At 47.3% G+C, this 21,283-nt stretch overlaps 1 protein-coding gene across 3 annotated transcripts; it reads right to left on the bottom strand.

The window, feature by feature from the left end:
• Positions 1–523: 523 nt before the first annotated feature.
• Positions 524–15,808, bottom strand: Slc46a3 (solute carrier family 46 member 3). Of its 3 annotated transcripts, none has more exons than XM_075971964.1 (6): positions 15,662–15,808; positions 14,830–15,042; positions 7,741–8,611; positions 5,694–5,777; positions 1,867–2,023; positions 524–1,240 (listed from the first exon to the last, which is right to left on the bottom strand). In XM_075971964.1, the coding sequence occupies exons 2-6, from the start codon at positions 15,016–15,018 to the stop codon at positions 1,159–1,161; spliced, it is 1,383 nt and encodes a 460-aa protein (XP_075828079.1). In that variant the 5' UTR covers positions 15,019–15,042; positions 15,662–15,808; the 3' UTR covers positions 524–1,158. The 3 variants fall into 3 exon arrangements, with proteins under 3 accessions (XP_075828079.1, XP_075828100.1, XP_075828090.1); XM_075971985.1 differs by having other exon boundaries at positions 14,910–15,042; XM_075971975.1 differs by having other exon boundaries at positions 15,567–15,803.
• Between the last annotated feature and the right edge of the window lie 5,475 nt (positions 15,809–21,283).

Raw genomic sequence — 21,283 nt, 5'->3', positions numbered from 1 at the left:
TCTTTAAAAAAAATCCAGTGGAAAATGCTAGATGGGATTCCTGTCTATATAACAGGCTGTGGAACCCCTGCGGAGATTACAGGAGGGCGGACAAATGTCTACAACCCTGGCTGTACAGGGAACGCAGAGTTTTGGCTGACGCGTGGCATTTCAGTGAAAAGTGAGAGGAAGGACGAACAGAACAGTGTGAAAAGGAGACGCGGCGTTCGGGAGACGAGGGTGGGTCTGCGTATGGGTGTAATGTGTTGTGACATGGGATGGGGCAGGACCAGCTGTGGTCACATGCTTGCCTGATTATCTTCCTATGAGCAACAGTTGCTGAAGAATTCTAGCTGGAAAAGATCTGCGTTTTAGAAACATCCTCGCAGCACAGTGTGGAGCCTGGGCGACAGGAAGGTAAAAACGATCAGAGCTGGGAAGCCCAGGCAGGGTTTGTGGACCACGATAGCCTTCTACTGAGCCCGAGATATCGAGCAGGCTGCAAGGTATGACTGACTTTATACATGGAGAGCTGACTGCTCAATTTTAAAATTTAAGACAGTTTTATTTACAATCTAAATTCGTACTCCCTCCCCCATTACATATAAAAACATCGTCAAGATTGTCACCGAATAAAATATTAGGAGAAGTGAAAACTATTTACTTTAAAAAGTGCTTCTCTTCAAGGATTTTTGTACCCATCACTGGAGCCTTGATAGGTCAACTATAGGAAGTGGTATAAACGCCTGGAACATTATTTTCATATCAGTGACTAGTCAGCATAAAAATTCTTCATTAAGTCTTCAAAATCCCTGAGCAGTCAGAAGCCCATTGTGCAGACAGACAGACAGGCCGAGGTTGGGACTCCTTGGTTTCCACGTGAGAGATTGGAGCCTGTCAGTGAGGTTATTGCTTCAAGTCTTATTGCGGTTTCCCCAGGTCTCCTCCACTCTCCACTCTGTCTGGTCCATGGAGAAGCGAGGAGGGCTCTGAGGCCTGTTCTTGTCTGTACTGAAGAACACAGGGTGATGGGCGGCCCCAGAAGCAGCAGAGCCGGGCACTGCCTCACAGCTTGTATGGCTTAGGAGAAAGGACCTGGAGACACAGATTGCTACTGTGGGGTGTATGCTCTTCCGGAGTTGTGTGTACGACGTGTGCATGCGTTCCTGTCGACTGTCGTCACTCTGACGTGTGCTCACTGGGCTCTTCTGGGGCAAAGAGTGTGTAGCTTCCCTCTTCCCAGCCAATGTACTTGACACCCCTACAAAATCAAATGAGCATTTGGAAGGGGTTAAAAGACATAAGTAACCAAGATTCTCTTGTTTCCACCCATACACAGCTTGTGTGACAGGCATTTTAAACCTCACTGACTCATTATTTATAGCGGTTTAAATTATTAAAATAAATGAGTTCTCTCTCCTACACCCCCAAGATACTATTCTTTTATGTATGTATGTATGTATGTATACAGTGTTCTGCCTGCATGTATGCCTGCAAGCCAGAAGAGGGCACCAGATCTCATTATGGATGGTTGTGAGTCACCATATGGATGCTGGGAATTGAACTCAGGACCTCTGTAAGATCAGCCAGTGATCTTAACTATTGGGCCATCTTTCCAGCTCCCAAGATAGTCTTCTTAAGAGTGCCCATAAAATGACTTCCTTACATCTGTGACCTAAGGCCATCTCCACCCCCCTCCCAGTTATCAATGGCCACTGACATTGTCTCATTCTATGTTCTCAAATTATTAACAGATGTGTTCATGACCAACAATTCTTTAGAAAAGCATCCTCCAAAGCCAAATGTCAAGAACCTGTGTTGTTTTGCATATACAGTTAGAAGATTCATTGAGCCGTATGTCTTACGAGAAAATCATGAGGTACCTACCATAAACTGATGACTGGGAGAATGAGGAGGCCAGCAGACAGCAGAAAAATGAAGCCAGGGTACCAAGCAACCGTGGCTGAATAAATACCATTGTAGGCAGAGGTCGCAGTGACTCCACTAAGTGTTTCTAAGAAAGCTATGCAAGCAAACAGTGCACCTGTTTGGGGCAGAGGTACGGAGGGAGAAAGAAAAAGAAAAAGGGTGAATTACAAAACAATAGTCAAAAGTGAACCACGAGAATTTGTTTGTTGAAAACAGCCACAGAGCTGGTCCAGGGTGGCAGGTGCCTTTCTTTAATCCCAGCCCTCCGGAGGCAGAGACAGAGGCAGACAGATCTCTGAGTTCAAGGCCAGCCTGGTCTACAGAGCAAGTTCCAGGACAGCCAAGGTTACATACAGAGAAACCTTGTCTTGAATGCCTCTGCTCCAATAAAAAAAAAAAAAAACAAGCAAGAAGAAAGGAAGGAAGGAAGGAAGGAAGGAAGGAAGGAAGGAAGGAAGGAAGAAAGAAAGGAAGGAAGAAAGAACCACAGGACACGACATGTGATCCTCAAGTGATCCATCCACTCACGTCCTTGAGAAGGGGCTGGGGATGCAATTCAGATGGCACAGCTCTTGTCTAGCATGCAAGAAGCCCCGGGGTCCCCTCCCCAGCACAGCACAAACCAGTGTCGTGGCACTCACTTGTAATCCCAACACTCAGGAGGTGAAGGCAGGAGAATCAGAATTCAAGTCATTCTTAGCTTGAGAACCTGCCTCAAACAACAACAACAACAGCATGGTGCTCCCCGTGGACTTGATGGGAGAGATAGGGAACACCCCAGTAGCTGAGCACTGACGTCTGCGGGAAAAGCTGACAAAGGTACCTCCAGCTGACTCATTTGGAAACTGTAGTGTCTCCTTCTCCCACAGCCTTGAGGCCAGTCACCCATTAGACAGAAATCTAGCTACAGATAGAAAATACTGTGTGGGCATTTATGTGTCTCCTTCTGACTGAGCTACAGCTCTATCGATCCCATACACATGGCTGTTCTGCTTGCCTTGATGTCCTTGGGGCCCAATTGTCCTGGTGCATGACAGCCATTTAGCAAGCATTTGTCAAAGGAATGAATAAAGGTTTAACTCAGGACTCTATACCCATCCATCATCCAGTAGCATGTACTGCCTTCATGATTTATGGTGATGCAAGGAGCCAGTTTAACTGACTTTCCTACTTGCTTAGTTACAATATATTATTTGTGTCTCTTGCTATACCCAGGAATAGTGCTACAGTACGAAAAAAAAAACCCAGACTGTAAGATAAATAGGTTGGGGCAGATACCATCTGTCTCACACAATATGCTGTTATGGCATAGCGTAGCTTGTTGCTCGACTTCCCTGGGCAATCCAGTGTGTTAAGTGCTTGTAGAGATAAGCTGGATTAAATGCACCCGAATGAGTGCACTTTCTAGACTTTGAAAACAAACTGAGCAACTCAAAACACCTGTTTCATTGTGTCCCCATTTATGCTCACCATGAGTTTGTGAGTGGCGTCAGGACAAGACAGCAAGCACAGGGAATTTTAGAAACATCAGCAACACGCTACCTTCTCTCCCTTCTACTTATTCAAGCACGTGCTCTCCCACTGAGCTATGCCCAAGTCTCTGAAGCATCAGAGTTCAGCTTGCAGGGAGTGAGTGGCGTCTGGTGGCCTCTGTGGTGTGCCCCTTCTTCCCCGATTACTCTAACGTGCATCATATTCGCACAGAGTGGCTGTTTAGAAAAAATACAAGAATGGGAATATACCGAGTGATGACAATTTCACCACTATCTAAGGCACTTCTGAGTTCAGAGGTAGGAACAAGATAATTTATGATTTCTAGATTTATTTCATGGGTACGAACGTTTGGCCTGCAAGTTCTGTATGTGCGCCATGTGCATGCCTGGTGCCCATGGAAGCCAGAAGAGGGTACTGGATCGGTGGCACTGGAGTTACAGATGGTTGAGGGCCACCATGTGAACGCTGAGACCAGAACCCAGGTCCTCTACGAGAGCAGCCAGTGCCCTTAGCCACTGAGCCACCCTCAGCTCCTTTATCTACATTATTTTTCTTTTATTGCTATTCTGTTGGTGTTCCATCAAAGAAACCACTGCTGAAACCAAAGGCAAAGGCCAGTTTCTCCACGGCACCTGTTCAGAGTTTTCTCCTCCTAAGCGCTCTCTAGATAACCATTACGGCAGTCCATGAACAGCTTTGAGAAGACACAGCTTCGGTTTGCAAGTGGCCAAGAACCAATACTAATATTTTAAAACTGATTGAAGTGCAGTTTTTCTCAGTGTTGACAGAACTGACAAATCCAAACGTGCTATTAGGAGCAGTTCATATGTACTCCCGCAGGAACATCCTCGCAAGGCTAAGATACGAGACAGGTGAGTACCTCAGTTTGATGATGTCGCAGGCTACGGAGGGAGGCCCACACTGCATGCCAGTAACTCACGGTTGTTCTTAACTACGCCCTGTGGTGATTCTCTGCCTGCATCCCCGAAGCTCTCATCTCCCCTGCTCCCATCTGTATTTGGGGACTTCCTCGCTGGCCACCTGGCTGAAGCACTTGGTCAAAGGAACAGAGCAGAGCTGGGTCAGGATGTCTCCTTTCTGCCTGTCTGTCTGGGCCACCTGCCTGGCTGTCTCCACACTACCCATTCCTCTGCACTACCTTCCATGGAATCCCCCTGGATTTGTGTTTCCAACTTGGCCTCAGGTTCAGGCCCAGAAGAAAACCTTTCTGGGGCCCTGCGTAAAAATGGAACCCAAGGTCACTATCACCCACGCATGGATGCCCTCTGTGTCTGCCGGCTTCACCCTTGAAGGGTCCGCCTTTCACCCACCAAACCTATAGGTAGGCGCCAAACACATGCAGACATTTTTTGTCATTGTTCCCTAGACAACACAGCAAAATGACTATTCACAAAATTATATCATCTTAGGTATTAGGGGTCATCTAGAGATGGGGAAAGCCTGGAGGTTATATGTAAATTATATACAAATACTATCCAGCTTAAAACTGTTATAATTATTTTCATGATTTTTTTGGTTAGTGTGCAAAATAATGAGTCCGACTGACAATTTTACACATGTGCCACTGTAGCGTGTCAAAATGTTGGTGTCTGTGAGGGGCTCTGGGACCTTTCCTGTCAGACATAAAGGGACGGCAGGATTTAGATGTTACTAAAGGTTAGGGATGAGTGTGATGTATCTTTACACTGTGGAAGGCCAGATGGAAACATGGAGTCCCCAGGCTTTTTAAGAGTTCCTTCTAGAAACCGGGCAATGGTGAGAGAGCTGTCCCCAGCCTGCAACCATCCCACTGGAGTTTCCTTGCTGCATGACTCAGAAAGGACCATTCATACCTGGGTGTAGACCCCGGGCACTTACAACTCCAAGGCCATGGCAGACCTGCCTATCAAGCCACCCACTGGACCCTCCTTTGATGGAGAGGGAGTACACAGGGCTGGGCATGGTCCACTGAAGAAGATCATCCAGGCCCTCAGTCGCCAGGAACCAGAGTGGCCTAGTAGCCAGAGTGCAGCTAGGAGTTTAGGAGCGCCGTAGGTTCGCAGTGAGAGAGCCCTTGACTCCAAGACCCCCCCCCTTCTTCTGGCCGAGACAAAGCCAGAGAAGCCCTCTAAATCAGGGCTTCCAAACAGGGCCCCCTCTTCCAAAGTGTTAAGCTTCTCTTTCAAAGGAGAGCCCGGCAGAAAGCCCGGTAGGCGGCTCAGAAGCTGCCGGCATCGATCGTACAGGCTGAAGTTGGGAGACATCTGTTCTTGCCTTTAGCACGAACTCACCTTGTTCAGTGGAGTGGACCACCTTCGACAGCATGGACCTCAGGACAGAGAACGGCATCATGGTGAAAAAGAACGGAATCCTGACTGTGAGATGAACAGACGACCAGATCAATAGTCAAATCAGGCTAAGTCGGGAAGCTCGCTGGCCTAAACAGCTCTTCCTATGAGCAGCCTGACTCACAGCCTCTGAAGATCCAGCTGCCCGCAGCTTTTGCCTAGCTAACAGAGGACTGACGCTGTTGGAAGCTTGCTTTACTCTAGAATTCTGGTTTTGGTTCTACAAATAGTACTCACGAATGTTTTGATCCATGTGTATTCAGTCTGCCTGATTTGGTCTAAATGAGACCCATTTCTAATGCTGTAACAATTTATTTAATTTATTTAGTAACTTTTGACTACTAATTAGCTTCTACCCCGCCTTTTTTTTGAGACAGGGTTTCTCTGTCTAACAGCCCTGGCTGTCCTGGAACTCACTTTGTAGACCAGGCTGGCCTCGAACTCACAGAGATTCATCTGCCTATGCCTCCTGAGTGCTGGAATTAAAGGTGTGTACCACTACTGCCCAGCAGCTTTTACCCATTTAAAAATATTTATTATTTTCATTTATATTAGTGTGTGTGTGTGTGTGTGTGTTGTGCCCCATGTATATGTCCATGATGGCCAGAGGAGGGCTCTAGATACCCTGAACCTGGAGTTAAGGTAGTTGTGAGCCAAGAAACTGAACTCTGGTCCTCGGGCTGGACCTGCTCTTAACCGCTGAGCCACCATTCCAACTCCTTTTATATGGTTTTTGTTCTTTGGACTTTACATTCTTGGGGATCTTATTCCCTTACTGTAAGGATTCCTTTATAGGTTTGCCTCTTTATTGTTTCGTTGGCTCATTTTTTTGGCTGGAAATTTCATGAACACAATTGTCTCTCTTCTTAAATTGTGAGATACACACACACATATATATATATGTGGTATATATATAATGATATACACAGATGATAAATGTATGTTTAATGTATATATTAAATTATTACATGTTATATTTATATATATATATAAAAAATAAGGTCTCACTATGTAGCCCTGGCTCACCTGGACCTCCCTTTGTAGACCAGGCTGGCCTCAAAACTCACAGATCCCCCTGCCTCTGCCTTACAAATGCTGGGATTAAAGATGTGCGCCATCGCCACCAGTTTTAATTTATCTCTTTTTTTTTCGGTTTTTCGAGATAGAGTTTCTCTGTGTATCAGCCCTAGCTGTCCTGGAACTCACTCTGTAAACCAAGCTGGTCTCGAATTTACAGAGATCCGCCTTCCTCTGCATCCCGAGTGCTGGGATTAAAGGCATGCGCCACCACAGCCCAGCAAGTTATGCTTCTTAATAGAATCATATTTCATCATATCATAAAATAATGACATTTGCTCTTGCAAATACTGTATTTACACTTTCCAGAGTATTTGTACGTGTTGACTTAATGTGGTCTTGTGAAACGGGGATGTGGTTTCTCCTGTCTAAGAGGCACTATGCAAAGTGCTTTCTAGTTCTCCAAGACCTGTTATACACCCTTCTGAATGAAGCTTTCTTGTGCCCATCGCACGAGGAAAGAATAAAGGGTTCAGAGGAATAAACTCGCCAAGGTCACGCAGCAATATAGGAGGAAGTCGAGCCTAATTCTGATTTGTCAAACTTTCTTTAGCAAGCGGCAATGACTAACAAATACCTCCATGGTAGAAACAGCTGCCTTGGACCAGGAGTCCACATCACAGCTCCATCGCCTGTCCCAACACACATTCTAAGGAACACGCATTTCAGTGAAAGCAATGCTCAAGAACTGACTCGCACCAAGGACGTATTCTTGGCAAATAGGCAGATTTGGAAAATCATGATGATCCCGTGTATTTGTTATATTTTAGGAAATCTGGTGTTTTAATTATTGGTTTCTGGCAAGCTGGCCATTTGCTTTAAATTGAAAGAGAACGGCTTCATAGGGAGCTCTGTGTCAAGAGTGATCCCCTTCTCCCACTTCCTACAGAAACCAGACACATGTGTAACTCACCCAGAAGCATCATGAGCGTGGTCCTGGCGAAGGCAGCCAGCGTCATTCCCAGCATGGTGGTAAGAATGCCAATGAAGGCAATGTGAATATCCTCCAAACAATAAGAAAAAAGCCATATGCCTAGGAAGCTGATCAAAAAGGAGACACTTCCCAAAGCTGTACCGTAGCCTATGTACACCTCATCCCAGCAGAGCGGAGAGCCCAGCTCATAGAGTGTAAAAATTGGGGAAATGCCGATGATCACAAAAAAATAAATGACAATGGTAAAAATCAGCAGACAGAGCAGAGACTGCCGCTTTCCGGAGCCATTTTTAAAAAGCAGGTAAGTCCGGTAAAATAAGTCCTTGAGGCTTTCCCTACAGGACATAGTGACCATCTGAGATGAGGACTCCTTTATGGGGTCACTGAGGAAAAATGAAATGTAGATCAGGTTGACTGTAAGAACTGCGGCGATGATGAAATAGGACCACACAAAGCCCAGTTCTCGGATAAAATAGCCGGATGACAGGCCCGTGAGCCCAGTAACGACTCCGAGCATAAAATCCAGGACGGCTATCCGAATGATTTTCTGCTTGTATTCTTTACACTGATCGACAATGTAGGCAAAGCAAGCACCCCAAAACGTGGTGTAATTCCCAAAAAGGGCACCAACGAAGGTGGATGCAATCAGAAGCTGGAGAGGAAGGTCAAAGTGGGACAGCACACACAGCCAGACGTTGGTGGCTAGAGAGCCAAGGGATGACAGAACCATGGGGAGTTTCCGTCCATGGTTGTCGCTGCTCGATAAAAGCATGAAGGTAGACACCAGACCAGGAATTAGCCCACTTATTTCCACTTGCAGGTTGAAGAGAGATGTCTTTTTCTGAACTTCCTGGAAGGACAAAGAAGACAAAGTGTTTACAGATACAATGACCATATAAAAGATAGCAGTGCCGGGCGGTGGTGGCGCACGCCTTTAATCCCAGCACTCGGGAGGCAGAGGCAGTCGGATCTCAGTGAGTTCGAGACCAGCCTGGTCTACAGAGCTAGTTCCAGGACAGGCTCCAAAGCCACAGAGAAACCCTGTCTCGAAAAAACAAAAAAAAAAAAAAACCAAAAAACAAAAAGATAGCAGTGTCTGCCTCCTTGATCTCGCTGCTGGTAGCGAGTGGGAGGCCTCAGGTAGGTGGGGGGACAGTACCCAATTAAGTTTTCATGCAGTTCATAAAGCATATGTCAGAAGGTCACATGCCCACACTTAGTTATGACGCCTACACACCACTCGTGGTAGAGACTCAAAACTATGAGAAGAAGATTGCATGCACGGGTGTCTGTTCCTCCAAAGGCCATGTGCATGTCACAGACTCTGGGGCCAGCAATAGAATGGTAATTTTCCTCCCCTACCATGTGAACCATTTGCACTGAGGGATCACCCCGACTCCGGCTCTCCAGCCTGGGGGATGACCCTTGCTGGGATGGGTCTTCCTGACTAGGCTACAGAAGGGAAGCGGACGGTTCACACACTTGCTTGGTAGACTCTAGCTAAGCAGAGTTCTGCTCCCCTTTGAGCCTCTGCATTCACAGACAGATGAGCGAGACTCGATTTCTTTGTTTACTAAAGAAGGAATGAGACAGAGCCAGGGGGCGAGTCTTGCCTTGCTCAAGACAGCTGCAGTCTGTGGACTGAGAATATAATGATGATAGACAAAGGGGCATGGGTACACAAGGACACACACTTGGGCAACTGTGACAGTCATTACACAACCATTGGATGGAAGAACTTGGGGCTATTTAAAGATATCTGTAGGGCTGGAGATGTGGTTCAGTGGTTAGGAGCGCTGGCTGCTCTTTCAGAGGACCCAGGTTTGGGCTCCATCATCCATGTGGTGACTCATAACTGTAACTCCAGTTCTAGGGAACCTAAAGTCTTCTTTTAGTCTCCACAGGCACCAGGCATGCACATGGTGCAAATACAAACATACATACATACAGGCAAAACACCCATACACATAAAAATAATTTTAAAATTCTTTTAAAGACATGCTGTGTGTGTCATGTCTCAGTATTGTCCAATTCATGCGCAGGACATGTGGCATTTTACATTAATTCTCTGACGGCTTTCTGACAACATGGGTCTTTTGCTCTTAGCACATAGTATGTCCCATTGTAAAATGCCACATGTCCTGTGATTGCTCTTTGGGCTGACGAGGGAGGGGGACTTGATTGGGGGAGGGGGAGGGAAATGGGAGGCGGTGGCAGAGAAGAGACAGAAATCTTTAGTAAATAAATAAATTAAAAAAAAAAACAAAAAAACCAAAATGTAGCTGGGAGGTGGTGGCACACACTTTTAATTCCAACATTTGGGAGGCAGAGGCATGCAGACCTCTGAGTTCGAGGCTAGTCTGGTCTACAGAGCGAGTTCCAGGACAGCCAGGACCACACAAGAGAAATCCTGTCTCAGAAAACAAACAAACAAACAAAGAACCGTTTTTCTGCCCCGCTCTAACCTAATCTATAGGGAGCAAGACCTTACAAGCGAGCCTTCTTACACACAGTGGCACCAGCTCTGAGAACGGTACTGGGCACAAGGCAGGCTCTTGGTGGGTACCGAACCAACACATGGCTGAAGAAGATAAGGCTCTGCCACTTGCTGGCCATAGAGGATATCATCAAATTATTGTGTCTGTTGCTGCTTTTTCTGACGGGAGGGATAAAAATGAACTCTGCAGGCTGTTGGGAGGGTTTACATTTGAAAGACATATGAGCTGCCTGGCACCAGCCCTGGGCCCGTTCAGTGCTCAGCCCTGCCTGTTCGATGTGCACATCTTTGCGTTCTTACAGTAGCCATTGCGTCCATATTTCCTGAGTAAATAAATGCAAAGTCATCTTTTAACCAACTTTTCAAGCAGGTTTTCCCAGCAGGGTTCCTGCTTTATATCGGTCCACCCAAATCTGTCTCCCGCTTGCTTCTATTACTCCTCCCCCAGTCTTTCACAGTTACCTCCACCTCTGCCGTCTGTGCTTAAACAGTTTTGTTTTTAACAGGAAACTCAAAGCCCGGTTCCATCTGGAGTCATAATAGGGACACAAGGCACAAGCTATGGGGTCTGAGAGATGGCTCAGTGGCTAGAGCACTGGCTGCTCTGTCAGAGGACCCGGATTCTGTTCCCAGCACCCATGTGGTGGCTCACAAGCATCTGTAACTCGGGGGATCTGATGCCCGCTCCCAGGCTCTGAGGGCACTTACTGCATGTATGTGGCACATAAACATACATTCAGGCAAAACATTCATACACTAAAAACAAGCATATCTTTTTAAAAAAAAATTGCAGAGCAGAGTCCTGTTACCAATTTACTTCTCGAGAGGTACTTGTGTAACAAGGAAATGGTGTAGCGAGTGGTTGGAAAATTCCTTCTTCCTCAAAATTCAACAAGCATGGCTAGAATGCCCCCCCCCCCCACTTCTTTACTTCTTAGCCAAAAGTGCCCACCACTGTGAAAGGGTTCCCATAGAGAGGTGGCCACTAGCTGTAACTCTCCATTCTCAGCAATATTACGTGTGTGTGTGTGTGTGTGTGTGTGTGTGTGTGTGTATTGTGGCGGTGGTTTGAATGAAAATGGTCCCCATAGACTCATAGGGAGTGGCATTATTCTTCAATAATGTATGGCCTTGTTGGAGAAGTATGTCACTAGGGCCGGGCTTTGAGGATTCAGAAGTGGCTCACTGTCTCTTCCTGCTGCCTGCGGATCCAGATGTGGAACTCTCGGCTACCTCCCCAGCACCATGTCTGCCTGCATTCTGCCTTACTTGCTGCCAGGAGGATAACGGACTAAGCCTCTGAACTGTAAGCCAGCCCCAATGAAATGTTTTCCTTTATAAGAGTTGCTGTGGTCATGGTGTCTCCTTACAGCAATAAAACCCTAACTAAGATGATTTTATACATATATGTGTATGTTAATAAACAGAGGTTGGAAAATAAGACTGTCATTGAAATATAGGCTTTCAAATACCAAATATAGGTGAGAGAGTGCAATTTATTCTTTAATTTTTAATTTGTTGGGACAAGTGTCTTTATATATCCTAAGTGGGTCTTAAACTTGTAACCCTTCTGCTTCTCTCTCCCAAGTGCCAGGATTACAGATGTTCACTACCATAAGGCTTATTACGAGTTATTTTGTGGGGATAAAGATTGAGTCCAAGGCCTTGTGCATGCCAAGTAACCTACCTATGACTAAGCTGCATCCTCAGCCCTTGAATTAGGGAGACAGGATTGTCTCACTAAGTTTCCCAGGCTGGCTTTGAACTCATGATCTTCCTACCTCTGCACCCTAGGTGCTAGAATTACCAGCATTGAGTCACCATTCTAATTTAAGTTTCTTGTCTCTACACCCTGAACTGTAAGATCATACCTTCCATGTTAGCACACAGGCATACATGGGTCTGTTTGTTATTGGGATGTGCTAGGGTCAGCTTCAGTAGTCACCTTGACACCAACTGGAGTCAGCCTGGAGGAGGGAAACCTCAGCTGAGGAGCTGCTTCTATCAGATTGGCCTGTGACCAGGTCCGAGGGATATTTTTCCTGATAAGTGGTGGAGTAGGGCCCAGCCCATTGTGGGTGATACTATCCCTGGGCAGCCAGTCTCGGTTGTGTAAGGAAGGCTGTTGAGCAATCCAAGGGGAGCACAGAGCACCTCCCTCAGTGGTCTCTGCTCCAGGTTCCTGCCTCGGATGATGGGCTCTGCCTGTAAGCCAAATAAACCCCTTCCTTTTCCAAGTTGCTTTTTGGTCAGTGGTTTTTGTTTTGTTGTTGTTTTCTGCTTTTTTTAGACAGGGGTTCTCTGTGTAGCCTTGGCTGTCCTGGAACTCACTCTGTAGACCAAGCTGGACTTGAACTCACTGAGATCCACCTGTCTCTGCCTCTTGAGTGCTGGGATTAAAAGGCGTGCACCAGGGGCTGGAGAGATGGCTCAGTGGTTAAGAGCACTGTCTGCTCTTCCAGAGGTCCTGAGTTCAATTCCCAGCAACCATATGGTGGCTCCAAACCATCTGTAATGAGATCTGGCACCCTCCTCTGGCGTGTGGGTATACATGGAAGCAGGAAGTTGTATAAATAAATAAATAAATCTATATATAAAAAAAAGGCGTGCACCATTACTGCCTGGCTTTGGTCAGTGTTTTATCACAGCAACAGAGAAACAGACTCGGACAGGAAGGACAGACAAATATGGCTGAGCTGTACAGCGCTCCCTACTGCAATGCTCAGTGTCCTTTTACACACAACGGACAGTTGGGGCTGGTTGGTAAGAAAGGAATTTTGTTTTTCTAGTCCTCTCCCAGGGCTGGCTCCTTATGCTGTGACCACAACCCAAACCCCTAGTCCCACCTCATTTGAAAATCAAGAGGCCAAGCTCACACAACAGAGCTGGTTGCCGGAGATGGAGCTCGGAGCAGGGGACAAGGCTCTCAGATTCAGAGAGAGGGAAGAGGGTGTTCTCTGAGAAGTCAAACAAGGGCAGCATCTGGAAAGTGTCCAGAAGGAAGTGATCTAGGCAAAGGTGATGCTATCATCCCGCTTCTTGTCTGGTCCTGCCTCAGCTGTGGGCAGCAGGGTAGGGCTAAGTGTGGGAAGGTCTAGTTCCCTGCTCTTAGGGAAAGCACGGAACAACTCTGGGGGCAACACCTGGAATAAGGACAGTCTCTTGAATATCAGAACAATTGGAAACAAAACAAAAAAGGAAAAGAAAAAAACAATCAAACTTGAAAGTTTGGCTAAACTCTGCAGGAAACCATGCTGCTCTAGGAGCGTATTTGGGGGTTGGGGGTGGGGGGCTTGTCAATAGCCAGATCTGGAAGGGCTAACACTGTGCTTCTCCTCTACTCTCCAAGGGGCTTGCTTCTGTCACCTGGGGAGGGACGAAGGAAATCCCTGATTCACACAGAAATAATGAGCTCCTGGGACCCTCTCTCTCCTGGGAGAGATGGATATTGAAACTTATTTTTTTAAGAGATGAGGAATCTAACTTGGATGTCATAGTCATGTGATCTTGAACTCAGTTTCTTCCAGCCAGCTGTCTAGCCTTCCTTCCCCTTTATCATTGTTGTTACCTTGAGACAGGGTCGCCCAGTCTGGCCTTGAACTCACAACCCTCCTTCCCCAGCCTCCTGAGCAGACAGACTCTGGAGAGGGCGGTGAACCATTCCAGTAGGCTCTTGCCCTTCTGTGTGTGACTGTGCAGGCCCTGTGGCTGGTCAGAAATGCTCTGTTCCAAGGAAATTCTCCCCCAGCATGAGGAAGTAAGGACAGGCCTGACTAAGCAGCTGGACCTTGTCCCATCCAGCTTCCACCTGATACCCTGGGGCAGCTGGGGTGGCTTCAGGCCTTCCCTTGGGGGTCCTCTGCCATGTCCCCACCTCAGGCTCACTTCACTGCACAGCGAGACCCTCAGATGAGGGAAGGCAACTCAGTGATCCCTTTTCTTCGGTGTCTGTGAAAGCAGCACCACTCTTGTCTCCGCAAAATTTCCCTCACTAGAGCAGTTCCGAGCTCGTAAATATGACAGTGTAGGAAAACACCTGATGTCGCCTCCTGCACTCTGGACTTGGGCATGGCAGGCTTTTGGCAAAGACGGCCTCCAGCCCCAACAGAGTGATGACAGAGGAAGGCCTCACAATGTCTAGCTAAACATTTGCAGGATACCAAGAGTCAAAGGGAGCACTCCCCAGTCCAGATGTGGGCACATGACTCAACACTTATATTGTGTCCCAGCCTCCTGACCTCAACAAATGCTGCCCCACCCCCATGGGTGACAAAGGTCCTGGTCCAGTTTTTCAGACATTTGTTTTGTTTTCAAGAGAACAAAGAGTAGATGCGGTTGTAGTGAGATTTCTAAAGAGAAAAGAGCTGGATCCCACACAGGGAGGAATTTTACAAAGAGGCTCATTAAAGGTGTTAGGAGGAACCGAGAGAAGGCCCTGGGTTTGACCTTTTTTTGGGTGTGTTGGGGAGGGGAGGGGTTAGGGGCTGGGGTTGTCTTGCCTGGCAAGCCTCTGGTTTGGAACCTGTTTCTATTCCCTATTAACCACAGGATAGGAGGTTTTCATTTCTTACCTCCCGGAATGCAAAGATCGGGTCGCTTCTGTTTTGCTTACATTCAGAGACATTGCTACCAGAAGCAAAGGTGTAGTTACCCGTTTCTTCCCATATCCTCCGGTACACGTACTGCGCTGTCAGCGGGATGTTCAGGGTCATAGCAAACGCGTTTAGGAGAATGGCGGGCTCGATGAATGAAGTCTTCATATTGCACAGGTGGGCAGATGGGGTCTGTTTGTTAGAGGGAATGGGGGGACAGGGAAGAGAACTCATCAGTTGATTTCTTATCCTAGAGGCTAAATTCTCAAAGATGGGGAAGTTGGAACAATGTGTCATAAACGTGAGTAAGCAAAGAGAGTTCCAGATTTCCGAGAGTGCCCTTGCCGGGAGAGAGTTCCCGGTTCTTCTCCAAGGAGCTAAGTTCTCTCAGGACTTAGTTCTTCCCTGGCTCTGCTTAGTCGAAGCGTCCAGTGCTGCGCCTAACAGCACCGGCTAGTTCCCACTAGGTAAACAATGCAGTTCCCTGGGGACCCGGAGGTTACGCAATTGTTGTTATTTGGCTGCGGATTAAGGGCCTTGCAAAAAGCAGCTACCGTTCGGAAGGGGCGTTTCTGTTTTTGTTTTTTAAACTCAGCCCACAGTTACATTCTTCCTGCCTGGCTAGGCTCAGGTAGGACCGTTTTCAGGACTGTGTTTTCAGTTACCCATGTAGGGCGCAGCGTCTCCGGCTTTCCAGTGCCGGGGGGCCCCCCTACCTGGGGACAGCGAGTTGGAGCTGGACGACAACAGAGGGACGTCCTTGGAGCGAGTCACTGGAGCCCTATTTAAAGGCAAAGCAAGATAAGCGCACCTCCTGGTCTCTAGTGGCTCCGGACTCAGTCCCGGCTGCTCCCTAAGCCTCCGCAGTCTTGGTCTTTGGGTCCTGGTGGTGACTCGGCAGCCGAGCATCATCACCCGAGCCAGCAGCAGATGGTAATCTCCGGCCAGAGCTGACACCTTTCCCCAGATCGCTTGCGATTGGATCCCGCGGCCGGTGCCCCCGCTGGGATTGGCCTAGCATAGTGTCACTCTCTTGTGCCCGCCCCCGGAGGCCCGGCTGGCTCTTCCCCAACAACCCGGCAGATTGGGTGACCCGGCAGCTCCCCGCAGGTTCTGCCAAGTGTTTCTGGGTAGGAACTGGGTTTCACTGAGCGCCTCAGAGTCGCACGGGGATCACCTTGGCAGCTGGATCGAGAGTTCGAGAACAGCTGGGACTACATAGCAAGACTTCTGTCCAAAGCAGGGAAGATGTGTGTGTGTGTGTGTGTGTGTGTGTGTGTGTGTGTGTGTGTGTGTGTGGGTGTGGGTGTGGGTGTGTGTGTAAGTATATATGTATATGTATATACACACTATATGCAATATATTATATATACTATATAACATATATTGTAAACCAGGCGGTGGTGGCACACGCCTTTAATCCCAGCACTTGAGAGGCAGGAGGATCTTTGTGAGTTCAAGTCCAGCCTGGTCTACAAGAGCTAGCTCCAGGACAGGCTCCAAAGCTACAGAGAAACCCTGTCTCAAAAAAACAACAACAAAAACCATATATTGTATGTAATATATAGTAATACTATATATAACATAATATATGTTAAAAGGAAAACAACAAAAAGTGATTGCAGACATCACAGGCTAGGGTTGCTAGGTTGCAGTTCACCGTAGCATACAGGTGAACCCAACGAGTGTCTGCCAAAAGAATGTGACAAGACACAGGAAGGACAAGAGAAAAGAGTTCTAAAATTTTAAATAAACATTTATTACATTTTTATGTGAATATTTATCTTGTTTTATGTGTATGTACACCCTGTACAGAGGTCACAGAAAGCTGCTAGATCCCCTAAAACTGGAGTTACAGGCAGATGTGGGTGCTGGGGAACCGAATCCAGGTCCTGTGCAAGAGCAGCAAACGCTCTTAATCAGTGAGCCGTCTCTGCGGTCACCCCTTCCCCCACTGGAGGGGATTTTAAAATCTCTCTGAATGTCCACTCTTCCTCTGTTGAGAGGTTATAGTAAAACTCACAAAACACACACAGCAACCTCAGAGACAGGGAGAAAACCACCACTGGCCTCCCATACACACAACTGGAACAAACCTGAAGCCCACAGGGTATTACTTCCTGAGGAAGAAAAGCCAACACAAGAAAACCCAAAGTTTCGTAGTTTGGGGTCCTATCCAAAAAAGGAAGGCCTTAGGCTGGAGTGGTTCTACCAGGAAGTGGGGACAATTCTGGGGAGAAAGCATCTTCATCTTATCTAGAAGTCAAGGTCAGATGTGGGCCAAGCCCTAATTGACAAAGGAGTGGCTGTGGGAATACAGGTGGTGTTTGTAATCTAGGTGAGATACAAATGGGTACTGGGCATCAAACCTGGGTCTTCTGCCGCACAAGTCCCTGTTCTTGACAAATGAGCCATCTGTCCATGAGAGTTTAAGATGGCAACACAGTGCATTAAGTGGGAAATCTGGGACACCTTCAGGGTAGGAAGGGCTGTGGAGAAGAGCTGACTAAGCAGTAAAAATTCTGTACCAGAGAGTTTGCCCCAGAAAAAGACAGGGGGCATCGAGGGAGTGACTCGGGCAGTAGTACTTTTGAGTTTCCCAGCACCGCACAATCTTCAGGTGCCTAAGCTAAGCTGCTAGCTGAGTCTACTTTCTACATAGTTTGGTTGATTCGCAACATCTGGCTAAGGAGCTTAATTCCAAGAAGTGTTCAGTTGAGAGACTTGTCTTTTCAAATACAAATCAAAGAGGTCAAGACCATGCTCCAAGATCGACTGGCCTGGGACAGTGACCACCTCTCAAGCATCATGTCCGTCTTGATCCTGGGAAACTTCACTTCAGTTGTTTTTGTTCAAAGATGCAGGTTGATGGGGCCATCACCTGTGATGAGGCTACCACTGCAGAGCCTCATACAGAGGGGAGGAGGAGGGAACGTGATGGAGCTGGTCCCAGATCTAAGAGGATCACATGTTTGAGGCTAGCCTGGGCATCGGCTTTGTCTCAAAACAATTTTAAAAACAAACAAATAAATGCATTCATAAATGCGTAAAGTGGATCGCCAGGTGTGATCTTCAGGGCAGGAACTTAAGGATAATTTCGAAATTCTACTGTTTTAGTTCACTGACCTAGGAATTTTAATATGAGTGAGTGTACTATTAATTGTCACCAAGTAGTGACATTTAGTGTCGGTGTCCTTATATGTGTGTCTCCTTCCCGTCATATTGGGTGTGACTGTTCTAATATGTCAGGCTCATGAGAAAAGGCATGGACTAAGGGGTTGACAAGATGGCTTGGTGGCTGAAGGCTCTTGCTGCCAAGCCTAACGATCTGAGTTCAAACCATCGAGCCCTAATGGTAGAAGGAGAGAACTGGCTCCCTTAACTTGTCCTCTGACCTCCAAACAGATGCTGTGCATGCTTGCACCCCACCCTGCCAACCAAACAGAAGTAAATTAAATGCAAGTGAATAATTTAACAGAAGCAAAAAAGTGGGTTGACTATACAAATGCTATATCCAGGACAAGCACTGAAGGGACAGTGCCATGCCGTGCTGTTTGGGAGAAACTCTTTCACTGTAGGGGAATGTGGAGTCCTCCCTGATGCGTGAGCAGACACTAAGTACACAGGGCCCATGCTCTGTGGGACAGTGCCATGGTCTAAAGCAGTGGTTCTCAGCCTGTGGGTCGTGACCCCCTTTGAGTTGAATGACCCTTTCACAGGGATCGCCCAAGACTGTCCTGCATATCAGATATCTACATTATGACTCATCAGAGTAGCAAAGTTACAGTGAAGAAGTAGCAATGAAAACGGTTTTATGATTGGGGATCACCACAACATGAGGAACTGTATTAAAGGGTCACAGCCTTGGGAAGGTTGAGAACCGCTGTTCTGCAGGCAAACAGCGAACCAACCCTGGCAACTCCCAACCTTGGTTTTCAAAAAGAAAAGAATGGGACTTTTCATTTCCGATCAGATCGACTAAGGTGTGATGAGAAGGCCTCAGCTCCCCTCACAGAAACACAGAGCTGAGAAAAGCGGAATAGGACTCTCTCCTGAGTGCAAATTGTAGACAGGAAATGTAATAAGAGCATATGACTCCAGTCAATGATTTGCGGAAAGAGACCTAAGTTTATCTAGTTAAGAAATTTGTAACTTCTCTTCTTTGACCTTCATTGTCTAGGAACTGATAAACAGGTCGTTTAGATTCCAGGACCAGACCCCGCCTTCTTGCTGCTGGCAGGGCTGGGGGTGGGGGTTCCCAGTTTCCTTGGGAGCCTATTTTTTTTGTTGTTGTTGTTTTTTTTTTTCCAAGACAGGGTTTCTCTGTAGCTTTGGTACCCGTCCTGGAACTAGCTCTTGTAGACCAGGCTGGCCTCGAACTCCCAGAGATCTTCCTGCCTCTGCCTCCAGAGTGCTGGGATTAAAGGCTTGAGCCACCACTGCCCGGCCAGGAGCCTATTTCTTATACTAAGTGGTTCCAATCCCATTCCCACTCCTGCTGCCTTGCTTGTGACTTGGCTATCCAGAACATGCCGACCACACCCCACTCCTCAAAACCACCCGCTTCACCTAAACACCCTAGCTTCCACTGCTAGACTGAATGTCCATCACCCAAAAGGACTGGAAGAAGAAGTGTTTCTGATGTCAGGGGTTGGGAAGACTGCTTAGAGGTACTATTTACATAGAGTTTACCGGCTAACCATCCCTAATATGAAAATCTAAAATGTGAAATATTCTAATTAGGGACATGCTTATGCTCAAATGATCTCGGATTTTGAAACATTTCAGATTCTCGGATTAGGGATACTCAACAGATGTAATCTTCTTTATAATCCCTTAGCCTCCCATTCCCTGTGTCAATCAGGACCTCACCTGTGCAGTCAGCAGAGGCAGGTAGTCGTGGGTATCACCCTTGACTATTTGATCACCGTGTGCATGGTGAATGTTTTACATTCTGCACATAGCTTAATCTGTGCCTGTTTGCTGTGTGTGACTCTAAGCCATGTGGGCGCCTTGGCTTTGGAGCATTTAGGATGAATAGCTCTTCCTTGGTTCGACTAAGATGTTTCCCCACTGTTCATTGGAAAGTGACATTTGAAGGCTGATGGAGAAGAGGCGGATAACTACGTATTACTTCTGCGCCACCTGAATGCCCTAAGGAAGCTTCATGTCAGAAATGCAGGTGCTGGTGGTGCTGGTGGTAGGCAGGGACAGCCTAGCATGGGGCAGGGAGGGGGGACTGCAGGGGAGTGTCAGGAGGAGCAGAGTGAGGAGGCTTGCGGCCCTTAAGGGAAGGGAACTGAAAGGGAACTGGGGTTAGTATCTAGGAACCAGAGGTGTCCCACTGTGAGGGTGTTGATTCCTGAGAACTGCCTGCCTGAGAGGTGGTCATCTTGTTCTCTAGTTCCACTTCCCCAGCGCAGTGGGAAGCTAGAAGCTGAGACAGCAGCCTGACCTCACAGTAAACAGGACTGCGTCTTTTTAGACCTAGTAAGCCCCGCCCCCCATGGGCAGGCGTTTACCTCTCAAGGAAGGGAGTCCTCAGAGAATGAATGAATAGGCCCTCTGAGGCAGGAGAGTTCTGATTGGCTTATGTGTACAGTAAATTCATAGAGATCTTCTGCCCACCACAGCAGGGTAAATGGACAGGAGGCCCCATAGAAAAGACTCAGCTTCCTGGTGGGTTTTCCATACTGTTTGGGTTTGAATCTAAGTCTTTGTTGGTCAGTTACATGTAGCCTAGTTTTGGGTGATGTACAGAGAACAGCTTCTATTGTTCCAAGAGCATATTTTGTCCTTGAAGGCGCTGGTCTAACCGTTAATGGGTTTATGTGAGGGAGGAGGTTTAAGGGTAGCAGACTGAGCTAAGGTCACGTGTGTAGGGACTTAGATGACTCACTTCTGTCCCAGGTCCCTGTCCCAGGCTGCCCATTGGAACTATCACTGCAGTTTCTCATCGGGAAGCCTCTATTCTTTAACTCATTTCCCATGCAGTAACAAATCATGGTCTTTCTGAAACCTTCAATACTTTGTCACTGAATCCAGAGTTAAATTCCACCTCCTTTATCATGGCCTCAAAGACCCCCAAATATTCGGGTCACTCTGCATTCTGCAGACCAAACTAGTGAAACTTCTACATCCGGAACAGCCTCAAGACTGCTGGCTGTGATGATCAGCCTCACAGAATACGACAGTCAGGACTTGACCATAATCTTAAATTTTCTTTGGGTCCGGGCTTCTTGGACTACCCAGGACCACCTGGCCAGAGATGGCACCACCCACATTGAGCTGGGCCCTCCTGCATCAATCATCAATCAAGAAAACACCCCACAGGCTTGCCTACAGGCCAGCTTGATTGGAGGTGTTTTCCCTTTGGAGGTTCCGTCTTCCCAAATGATCCCGGCTCGTGAAACCTAAACTAAGTAACCAGTGC

This window comes from Microtus pennsylvanicus, chromosome 1, assembly GCF_037038515.1.
Source record: "Microtus pennsylvanicus isolate mMicPen1 chromosome 1, mMicPen1.hap1, whole genome shotgun sequence".
Lineage (NCBI taxonomy): Eukaryota > Metazoa > Chordata > Mammalia > Rodentia > Cricetidae > Microtus > Microtus pennsylvanicus.
Note: the sequence above shows the minus strand (reverse complement) of the source record. Positions and strands in the feature narration are given on the sequence as shown.

Bases quoted from the DNA above. Each gene is read 5' to 3' on its own strand.
- Slc46a3 (XM_075971964.1), bottom strand. From the start codon at position 15,018: ATGAAGACTTCATTCATCGAGCCCGCCATTCTCCTAAACGCGTTTGCT. The intron at 8,612-14,829 runs GTAAGAAATGAA...TTGTCCTTCCAG, and splicing joins CGATCTTTGCATTCCGGGAG to GAAGTTCAGAAAAAGACATC. The intron at 2,024-5,693 runs GTGAGTTCGTGC...TGCCCCAAACAG, and splicing joins GGTCCACTCCACTGAACAAG to GTGCACTGTTTGCTTGCATA.